The following is a 12,067-nucleotide window of genomic DNA, read 5'->3' on the forward strand; positions in this document are numbered from 1 at the left end:
AGGATGTAGGATCTCCCAACACTTGGCAATTGTTTTATTTGAGTGAAGACAGATTTCACCTTAAGATCAGTTTGGAAATACAAGATCAGATAAGGAAATACACACATGTAACCAGCTCTCTTACATTATAAAAGATACAATACAGTATAGTAGAAAATAAATTTGCTGAATGTCAAGTTATTCAAATTGCAGCTCTCACGGTGGAAATAACAGGAACATCCAGCATTTACTGGTATTTACTATGAGACCAGCACCATGCAAAGTGTTTTATAAGCATCGTTTCTCATCCTATGAGGTAGGCATAATTATTATTCAAATCTTATATATGAGAAAATTGAGACAAAAGGAGTAATTATGCTGCGTAATAAACATGGTTATTAGCATAGCTATCCAGAGCAGTGTGGCTTTGGAAAAACAAGTAACCTCCCAACTCGCTGTTTTCTTTAGAGTCAAGAACAGGAACAATTGTTGCTATATCCACCTAACAGGGTTATTGTGAAGACCACAGGAAATAACATTCTGAAAAGTTTAGAAGCCTATCATTACACTATATAAACACCCACACTTTCACATACCAATTATCCAGGTGTTCCTACGCTTCTATTTTAGCTCAGTTACCCTGCCTCCTTTAGATTTCCTCATTATCTTCAAGTATTTTCCTGATTCTTTCATCTGACTGCTCTTTTGCCCCACTTTCCAAGATTTCCTGTTTTTATTTGTCTGCTACTTCTTGCTTTGATTTCATGTTTACTTATCCATTTTGCCCCCAACTCTCTACTCCCACACAGATACCTTATCCCCACAGACACACAAATTTATTGAGGCATCTATCATATGAGACGCATGGAACCCTGTACCTGAAACTTCTACCTGCCAGTCTGGTCTCTCAGTTTCTGCTCCTCCCTAGTAACTTAGGCAGGCTTCTGGGAACACTTGCTGGACCATTGCTTATAGTTTTCGCCTCTAATCTTGGCATACCATTGTTTCTCCTATAACTGTTATAGAATAAGGTATGACATCCTATATACCACTTTCCTGGTATTCACAGTTGTATATTAATTATTTCTAATACATGATGCCTCAAAGTTTAAGGAAAATTAAAATTGTCTATTGATGGACTTTTCATCACATGGAAAAAGCATAATATAATAAATATGACTGGTAAGGATTAACAGCAATAATTGAATTCTTTTAACTCTACTGCAAACATGGTAACTTTAAAAAAATCTTTATTAGTGAAAAATATAATGGAAAATTTTAAGTCAAAAAGTTGTTCCAAATCACTATGAGTAATTATTCCAAGTATCTTATTGACCTGATGGAAAACTAAATGGGAATCAGGACACTCTATAACCATTTTTAGCTTCAGCTAAACTCATTAAAAAACCTTAGACACTGAATCCTCTTGTCATACTTGCTTGTATCTGTGAAACAGGGCTTACTCTGCCTTATTATCCAGGAAGAATATAACATAACTAAGGTAATGGCATTATCAGAAAAACAAAACAACCCTGAAATTTAAACAGTGGAAGCTACCCAAAAAATCATCAATACAATCTTGTCTTCAAAAAATGAGAAAAAACAACAAACAACTTCTAGGTATGAAGAGACTTTTACAAAGCCTCAATTTGAGATAATGGTAGTTTCAATCCTGAGTCCCAATCCTGTGCATGCCCAAATTATCAGGGAGAAACCAGGCTGGCAAGTAGCAATTCAAGCACACTTTGCAATGCCTCCATGTAACAGACACCCCAGTACATCTGTGTGTCTGTGCATATGTGGAGGAGGGGGTAAGTAGGTGGTAGACGGATGGATGGATGGATGGATGGATGGATGGATGGATGGATGAATGAATATGTGAAATCAAAGCAAAGAGTTTACTGACTGTTTTGATGATAAAGCACAGCAGTGGCAATGACGCTTACCATCACATATAATTACAGAGAAAAATAAGGGCTCCTTGAGATGCAAGGAGAATTCTTCAAATGAGTTCTTGTCTAAGACAGAAGAGATCAGCTTGTGACTCTGGAAAACTACTAGGCCTCAGTTTTTCATCTGTTAAATGGAAATAATGCCCTACTGTCCTCTATGGAGCTGCTAAAGCATTAAAGTCACAGCATTTAGGTAAAAATACTTTGTAGACAAGGCAAAATAATATGCACTTTCATAGACTGTAAGGCAAGACAATATGCACTACTGCTTCTAAATCCTAATAAACATGTTCTTACAGGCATTCGAACATCACTAGAAAGATACAAGCTTTGGAGACAGACATACTAAAGTATACATCCTATTTTGCCAATTAGCAGTTGGATGGTCATTTCCTCATCTGCTGCAAGAATTAAATAAGACATATTCAGTAAAGAGTAACTATTATGGTTGGCCAGAGAATTAAAAACTGTTTAATGATAATATATGTACTAGCCCTATTCTAAGTGTTTGACCTTTAATAACTAATTTAATCTGTAGGTACTTTATTGTCCTCATTTTATAGACAAGGAATCTCAGTACAGAAAGGATAAGTAATTTGCTTGGGTCATGCTGTTAGTAAGCAGCAGAGCCAGGATTTGAACCCAAACAGTCTAGCTTCAATACCCCAATTCATAATCACTATGCTACAGCTACCTCAAATACCATTTTACTACACAAATAAATAATACATGCTCCAAATGTCGCATTGCTGTATTCACTCATTCATATGTAAGTTCTTAATAAAGGTAGTTATAAAGTAGTATAACAGCCAATCCCAGGTGATATACCAGATGCATACACGTTAAAAGTTTAATACTTCTGGGGAGTGCCAGGCTTTATAGGGATTCCAAAGGTCAACGATGTGTGATAATTTACAATTTTCCTATGCTCCAAAATTGAGTTAGTTTGCAAGACTGGGAAAGAACAACAAATCAGGAATCCAGTGATGAACCTAGCAAACCAAGCATGCCTATAATAATGCTGTCTTATATACAATAAAAGGGGTGAAGTGCCTAAAATGAAGTTGCTTGCCTGTGTCCCAAAAACAGTAACTAGCACTGGTATGAAAACATACCAGTAAGAAGTCATCATTTTTAGAATTTACCCTCATATTTTCATTAGTCTTGACTTTGTAGATGATTATGAGTATAAAACTTAAGTTTTTCAGTTACGTTTCACTGTATTTTATAACACAGTAGTAACAAGGATCCACTTCCTTGTTATTATTGTAAGTAGTTCCCAATGTTGACTACCACCAAAATTATCTGTATCTCTCTACAAATACTAATGTCTTGGCCTCACTAAAGATCTTTCTGCATCTTCAGCATTGGGCCCAATCATAATATTTACTATTTGTTTTTAATTCCTGACGCAGTTGGTCTGACAGTCTACATTTCATTTGTTTATTTTATTTATTTATTTATTTTTTGAGACGGAGTCTCGCTCTGTCACCCAGGCTGGAGTGCAGTGGCAAGATCTCAGCTCACTGCAAGCTCCGCCTCCTGGGTTCACACCATTCTCCTGCCTCAGCTTCTCGAGTAGCTGGGACTACAGGCGCCCGCCACCACGTCCAGCTAATGTTTTTGTATTTTTAGTAGAGACAGGGTTTCACCGTGTTAGCCAGGATGGTCTCGATCTCCTGACCTCGTGATCTGCCCACCTTGGCCTCCCAAAGTGCTGGGATTATAGGCGTGAGCCACCGTGCCTGGCCTCACTTGTTTATTTTTGAGACAGAGTCTCGCTCTGGTGCCAGGCTGGAGCGCAGTGGCGCCATCTCAGCTCACTGCAACCTCCACCTCCCGGGTTCAAGCAATTCTCCTGCCTCAGCCTCCCGAGTAGCTGGAACTACAGGTGCGTGCCACCATGCCCCGCTAATTTTTGCATATTTAGTAAAGACGGGGTTTCATCATGTTGGTCACGATGGTCTTGATATCTTGACCTTGAGATCCGCTCACCTTGGCCTCCCAAAGTGCTGGGATTCTAGGCATTAGCCACCATGCCCGGCCGAGGGTCTACATTTCTACCAGGCAGATGCTGCTATCCTATGGTGCACCATGCTGTGGGCAGTTACCTTCTTGGCTTTCCTCATCTAAAAAAAAAGGGATAATAATAGTACCTACAGAATTACATTAATAAAGGCCAAACACTTAGAATAGATCTGGCATATATATTTTCAATAAACAATCTTTGATTTTCTGATCAATAAGTATTTCATTTATTGAATAGGCCTTATTTAATTCCTGCAACAGATAAGGCAATGACCATGCAACTAGCAGTTCATAGACTAAGTAACAAGATCATACATAATCCTGTCATGGAGGAGGATTGAAAATACTCCTTTACTCTATAGGTATAAGTGCAAAACAAAGTATAAGATTGTTTTACCAACTCAGAAGAGAAAAACCTTCAGGGGGAAGCACAAGAAAATGGGCGTGGAAGAGATTCTCAAAGGATAGGTAAGGAGTGTTTAGGTGAAAAGGAGGAAAGTAAAAACACAAAGGTATATAAAATCAAATCACTTACTCTCTAATTCAACATATACAGCATACGTTCTAAGCAGTAGGGTACAAAACTAGCAAACAGACAAAGTCTCTGCCCTCTGGAACTTATATTCTAATGAGAGACAGATAATTAAACATACAACCATGTAATACCTCAACTTGTGGTGAGCTTTATGTATAAAAAAGAAATCACAGTATGGGGATGATGATTGATAGAACTTTGTACAAGAACATTGTAGTTGTACAATGATCAGGAAACATCTTTTAAGAAGGTGACATTTGAGCAAAGAACTAAATAAGTAAGGGACGGAAACACACAGGTACATGGGGAAGAATATTCCAGTGAGAAGAAAAAGTGCAAAGGTGCTGGGCCTGGCACAGTTTCACAGACTCAAGGAACAACAACCAGGAGTCCAAGGTGGCTGAAGCACAATGGGTGACAGATGAACAGCAGATGAACTGGAGAGGTGGCAGGGTTCCAGACCATGTAAGATCTTGTGAGCCATGTAAGGACTTTGGATAAAATCAAAGTGGATAACAAGCCAGAAAAGCAGAAGTGTAATATAATTTACATCTTAAAAGGAATATATAAAAGAACAAGGTGTTTGAAGAATGAAAAAAAAGCAACCACTTTGATTATAATAGAGAATTTTTATAGTAGCATTGGAAGGCAATAAATTTAAGAATAGAAATGGTGTTCCATTTGTTCAGTCATATGTTTTCTTCATTCACTTTAGAAGAAGTTACTCAGTGCTAGTCACTATGTCTGATGCTAGAGATACAAAAATGGTTAATCCTGCTGTTAAAAGAAAAATCAAGACTTCATTCTTAAAGTGGTAAGAAGACACTGAAGGATTCTGAACTGGAGGGTGATATAATGAAAAAAGTGCTTTGGGAAAGATTAATCAGGTAATGGCAAACAGAATGGGTCAGAATAAGAACTGACTAAAGATAAAAGAAACTAATTAAGAAGCTTCTGTAAACATCCAGGTAAGAGCTAATGTGCATTTTCAGTTACTTTATGAAGGAAAAAGCCAACACTAATTATTTCACATTTTGTGAGGGAAAGGAAGGAGCAGCCTGTCATTGCCAAATTTTGGGGGAGAAAAACTGAAAGTTATGAGGGACAGTTAATTATAACAGGAGGATATAATTTGATATGAAAAGAGAAAATTGAAGTAACACTATCGAAAATGTTTTTGGAAATCTGGACCTAGAGTCAAAGAGTACAATCAGACTCAGGAATCATTCTACCTAATAGTTCAGATCATCTTAATGAACACGTCAATGTCTGTTAATTACATGAGGCATTGTATTAGATGTTATCAAATATAGTCCTTCCTTTCAAAGAATGTACAGTTAAGTGCTGAGACAGAGGTATGTAAAGAGTAAAAAACAGGATTCAAAGAAGACTTCCTGGAGAAGACATGCCATTACCTGTTACAGAAGTCATATTAGTTAATTAAAAAAATAATAGAGTTGCAAAGAGTTAAATAATAGAGTTGCAGAAAGTTAAAATAACATGAGTAAAGCATAGTGACATGAAATTGCATGGTACATGAAGGGATTCACAAACAGTGTGGTATTACTAGTAGACGGTATTACCTTTAGTCAAGTGCCAGTAACTATAGTATTGATAAGGAACTGTAGTACTGATAAGGAACAATGTAACTATACATTTGTATAATGTAACTATAGTATTGATAAGGAACAGGTCATAGAGGATCATGTCATCTCAAAAAGTTAGAGCCAAAAGTAAAGTCTTTAAGGTAGCTGGAAATGAGAGAAAACCAACTTATATACCCAACATATATATTCCTCATGGTTTGTTCCCAGATAATCTAATGCTTATTAAGGATTGCCTAATACATTTATACATTTAAACATCCTCTTTAACTGCACTGTGCTAATGTTACAATGCTAGTTGTCTCTGAAATATTTTCATTAAAAAAACCCAACCTGATGAGTATGTGCAGTGTGACTTTGTACATATACGAATCTATATTACTCATTACAACATACTACACATATATAGATACATAATTATATCTATACATTTGTATATCTATATCTATATACATTTTGCCAATGCTTGAGTGTTATCTTATGCTCTCAACTAATAAAAGTGAGCATGGGCAGAGCTACCCATAAGCTTCAGTGCTGACCCATAAGCATCAGCTTCACCTATAAGCATCATTATGACCAACAAGTTATAGTCCTGAAGTTAACACACATACAAAAAATAAAAATTTTCACGCTGGATGTTAAAATTTAAGTTTTACAGCATCACAAGATGCCTTCAAGGAAATGGTTGAGGGTAAAGGCCATAATTAAGGCTTGGGTACATCCTTTGGCATTATAACTATAAGGAACTACAGACGTCATCGTAGCTTAGTAATGTCTAAAAGAAGAGCAGAATGATCATCATCTGATTGTGACAACTTGCACTGCTTGTATTCAGTTAGGGCTCCCATTTCCAGGAACTCATCCTCCAAATTTAATAGCAAGTGTGTGGGTACAAGGTAATGAATGAAAGTAAAAGAGGGGGAGATTATGGCTGAATATGAAGCTAGTCAGTCTCCAAGTTTTCTACTACCAGAGTATCACGTGGGTAGGACCACTAGTTAAGGTCCAGGATCTTTGTCCTTGGGGTTAAAGGCACTCAGAGATGAGATCATCTCTGAAAATAATCTCACAACAAAATGTACATGCCTTATAAAATATGTGAAGTTGTTATACTGGTTTTTGGGATTTCAAATACAATTATCTTCCTCTTCAAATGTAAATGGATAGGGTATAACTGTGCAAGCACACATGCACTAGATCTTATCCAAAATGTTATGTATTGAATTCTCATAGAAGAAAAAAGAATGAGCTCAGGCCGGGGGGCAGTTAGGAATTGGTGACTAAAAAAGAAAGTTAGAATATAAGCAACAGTGTGAACAAAATATTTATGGAATATGCCCTCATTTTCATTTTGGAAGAGACCACCAATCTATCTAACTTAGCAGCACTGGAGCCAATAATTACTATGATATTAAGAACACCTCACAATCTTTAATTTTCTTCCTCCTCCCAATCCTCCCCCACCCCGCATCTCTATCTCTGTCTTGCTTTGGCTATTCCACTGTTTGCTGAAAAACGTGTAATTTTTAAAATACAGCCACAATTCTTTGACACTTCTTGATTCTGAGAGATCCTGTGACTGATTGGACCAAAGAGCACAGCAGACATGACACTATGTGGCTATAAGGTTTGGTAATAAAAGGCCATAAAGCTTCTGCCTTGTTTGCTGGGAATACTCACTTTTAGAGCCCTGAAATGCAATGTAGGAAGTCCAATGACCCTGAGAATACCCTGTTCGAGAGGCCACAGACAGCACTCAGGTCAACAGTTCCAGCTAAGCTTGTCCACCAGCCATTCTAGCTTAGAAACTAGATGTATTACTGAAGAAGAAGCCATCTAGGAACTGGATCCTCCAGCTTCAGCTGTTCTAGTCTCGGCCTTTAGAGTTATTCACAGACATTGAATTAGAGTTACTTCCAGACATTGAATCATCCTAGCTGAGGCTCCAGACGTGGTAGAGCAGATAAGAGCTGCCCTTGGCTTTTCAAAGTCCTGACCTACAGAATCTGTAAGCATAATAAAAGGATTGCTGTTGTGGTGTTTTACCCACTATGTTATTACATAGTATATTATGCTCTAAAGGGCATATAAGAAGCACTATGTAGGAATTAGAGATTCAAAGATGAAAAAGATGCAGACCTGACCTAAAGGAATTCACACTTGGGAAGGTTGGGGTGGGAGGTGGGAGGAACAAAGAATTTTATTAGAAATATAACCACAGGGTAGTATCTACAATAGTACAAAGGCAGACTTAGACAAAATAGCTGTTTTAAGTCTCCTAGAAGCCGTTCCCAACAATCTAAGAAATTCTGGACTGGTTTCAGGACAAATGAATTTCAGAGATAAGGGTAATTTTAAGAAAAACTACTTTATTTTTCTACCTATCCAGCACAGAACACCTATATGAAACATATGCTGAGACATTTTATGTATATTATCATATTTCCTCTCAATAAACTTTATTCAGTTCTTGCTGCTTTCAAAAGTTTCATTTTAGTTTTCCCTAGATGTAAGGTATTATGTTTATGAACCTATGGAGACCACCTTTTAAAGCTAATTAATAAAACTATCCTCTAAAAACTAGCTTAGCTCTCACCATCCCAGCAGTCTTTTTCGAAAACAGTAGTACATAGTCACTGCTACCCTCTAATGACAACTGCAATCATTCTACCACATTTTACATGTGGTTAGTGGCTATATGCTATGTGGGGGAGCGTGCATTGCTTCAAAAAAGAAATTTGGAGTCATTTTATTAAAAGTAAAGAGCCAAAGATTTTTGAGGTCAACTATTCCACAGTAAGTAAGCTAGGGCTGAAGTCCATTTGTGAGCATTTTTCCTAATTGTTGGTAATAAATTTTTATAAATAAAGGGTCTAATGGTAATGTTGACTGATTATTAACTACATCAACCCAAATGTTCCCGTCACAGTGAAATTTGCCCTATAATTTACCTTAATGGACTATGTGTATCAATAAATATTGAAAATGTCCAGTCTCTTCCCCCCACCTCCATTTAAATCAAATCCAATTCTATGTGAACAGATTGTACCAATGTATAATTACAATAGCTAATGCACTGGAAAAGTAGTGTTCTTTGATAAATAATTTTTCTAAAACCTCTTAAGCATTCTGCATCCTCAACATTTCTCTCACACTCAAAAAATGCAGTAAATTACACAACCAGAAACTAGTGACCATTGCCAATTGTGTTAATGGATCTACAAACCTCATCATCAGCTCCAATAGTGACTTGTTTTTTTTTTTCTTTTTGGATTTCAAAACTCAGTCAAGTAAGAGTCAAAAAGTACCTAGGGATATTTTTTAAAGTGTTTATTCATCAAAAGTATAACCAAACCCTAATGGAAATAACAGTCTAGTCACCATTGTAATATAGTGCTAAACCTGCAGTACATATATAATCTTTAGAAATCTGCAAACTCCTTGAAATTATGTGTAAAGTTTTGTGTATACATAAATGTGTATAAGCCCCATCCCCTTTCTTCTGCTTTCTACCACTTTATAAATACTTCTAAGTACAAGCTGAATGCCTCCTCTCAATTTCTCTCCCTGACTCCTCTTCTGCCTTATTTTGATCTCCTCACTCTGTGCCTCTGTTGTAGTCAACAATCCAACTGTAACCTAATGTACAAAATGCACTAACTTAGGAGGAATGTTTAATATGAATTCTATGTAGAAAAAGCAGTGACTAATACATGTTTAAGATCAATTATGAAAATCATCAAAAAGTATAAGCTCGTTTAGAATAATATCATATTTAGCAGTAAATAAATTTCTTAATTTTAAATTATGGTTTTCCAGATACGTAGTTTCATACCACATACATTCCCTATAGAGATGCTATTTACCACTTTTACTGTAGTTCTTTAAAAGGGAGGAAAAGATAGAGGAGGGGAAAAAGTTTCCTAAAAGATTATCCATTGAGTCAATGATCTGTGGGGTTTATTATAAAGCTCCATTATTAGGGCTGAGAGCCTCAAAGGCGTTTATTATAGCACTAATTTCTTTTTGCAAGGCTTCAGCAAATGAACCGATTTATCTGGTATCTGCATGCTTAGGGCTTGATACATGCTATTTGTACATGACAGGTTTCATCTGCGTAGCACCATTGATAACATTTATCTGCACATCAAAAAAGCTCATCTCCTGATGAAAAAAAATCCATGCATATGCTGGGATAAGAAATGTTAAAGTGGTGAGTAAAAGATCTGTGATATCTCATAAAATGGAACAAAACTACAAAAAGATCACCGATTCAGTATGAATGTGCAACAGTGCTATAGGAGCAGATATAATGTCAAACAAGGAAGAAATGGAAAGATACTTGCTTACACTGATAAAAGAGTAGGGCTTTGTTACCATCCTGTGAATTTTAACTACAAATTGGAAAAAAAAATTACTTTCAAATAAGACAAAGTTTCATAAAGCTTTAAGAACAACGCAAAAGTAGTTCAAAATAAATCTTAAGACAGTACCCATTGTTTGTAACTGCCAGTAGAAATTAACCCCTGACAGTTACTCTTATGGGAATAAAATGTTTAGATTGACTGTTGCTGTAGTTCAAAATTAAAAATCTTTGATAAAGCTTAAAGTCCTTATAAGAAAGTAACTTTAAAAAACACAGAGAAAAAAATGTAACCAAAATGTAAACCTGCTTTCCTTTCAGAAACAATAATCAGCTTACAACATCTGTGTAAAAGATTGTGAAAGGTGGACACAGCCTACATATTTGAATAATAATGTAATAATAAAGTATTTCCAACAGATAATATATAATATATTCTTTTGAGAAAAATCAGTGTGTTTCTTTATGAAGAAGGTATACACTGAGTTAAAGAGCTTGTTCCTATAATTCATGATCTTTCAGAACATGTGGTTACATTAGGCTTCAATCACCTCTTACTCTTACTCTTCCCAGCATTTGGTAATGTAGACAGTGGAGCTAATTTTCTGTCATTCAGGAAGAACTGCTGGATCACTAAACTTGTATCATCATCATCTCTGAAACACAGTAAAAATCACTGTTAGACCCAATAGTTTATTAGATCGAACCCACCATCAACAATGTCAACTCTGCCTGGTCGTGTTAACAGGAAAATGTTTTACGAGTTCCACCACTGGGCATCAATTTAACTTCCAGCACCAGCTATGCTGTAAAACCGTGAATGTAATTTATATGGTGACCCGCGTGTGTGGGAAGCAATATCTAGGTGAAACTTCTCACAGTCTGACAAAATGCTTTGATTTGCACCATTCAGATGATTGAGCAAAAAGAGTTTGAGCAATCACCACCAATAGCCTTTATCTCCAAATTCACTAAAAATTTATTACTCTATGAGTGCAATCTATTGCTTTAGAGCCTAGATTGACAGAATAGAAATGATTGGATAAATATTACATTTTCAACTGGTACACATCTTGTCCATTAGGTTTAAATATTGGACAAGCTATGTGTTTAAGATAAATATCAGTCTTAGCTGATTCCCTGGAACAATACGTTTAGAAAGCCTACAAATGTTTCCATAGTAACATTTTTGTGCTTACATATAGCAGAGGACACATGTTCACTGCCAATTAGGAGAAAGTAAACCAAGAGACCACTGTATTCTTCTTATAACAACATACCTTTGTCTTTTACTTAGCACTTAACACAGATGACAATATTTACATATATTTTGCTGTGTACTAAACAACTGAGTAATCACTCAAGCTGGAAAGGACATAAATAGAGCTCACCCACCTATCCTAAGTAACAGTTTACTATTCAGGCCTTCCTAGGAATTTTAAACTAGCATAGATTTCATACAGATGGCTTTCCAAGTAGCTACTCCTGTGCACTAACAGAAGAGTGTTTACCTGGCAACCTCTCTATCCACTTGCCTGAGATCATATACCTTTAAATATGGCAATGGATGCTTCAGATCTATATATATAGAGCAAAGCTGCGAAGA

The 12,067-nt window shown here is 36.3% G+C and overlaps 1 protein-coding gene across 15 annotated transcripts in view; it reads right to left on the reverse strand.

Annotated features, from left to right (window-relative positions):
- MMS22L (MMS22 like, DNA repair protein) overlaps positions 1 to 12,067 on the reverse strand; it is a 151,255-nt gene that overhangs the window by 57,744 nt on the left and 81,444 nt on the right. For 2 of the 15 annotated variants that reach the window (XM_054686149.2, XM_054686150.2), the window contains exon 15: positions 11,013 to 11,117. The exons of the other annotated variants lie outside the window; for them this stretch is intronic. In XM_054686149.2, coding sequence (XP_054542124.1) covers positions 11,013 to 11,117 — 105 coding nt within the window. The remainder of the gene's footprint in view (positions 1 to 11,012; positions 11,118 to 12,067) is intronic. 15 annotated transcript variants of the gene reach the window in all.

This window comes from Pan troglodytes, chromosome 5, assembly GCF_028858775.2.
Source record: "Pan troglodytes isolate AG18354 chromosome 5, NHGRI_mPanTro3-v2.0_pri, whole genome shotgun sequence".
Taxonomy (NCBI): Eukaryota; Metazoa; Chordata; class Mammalia; order Primates; family Hominidae; genus Pan; species Pan troglodytes.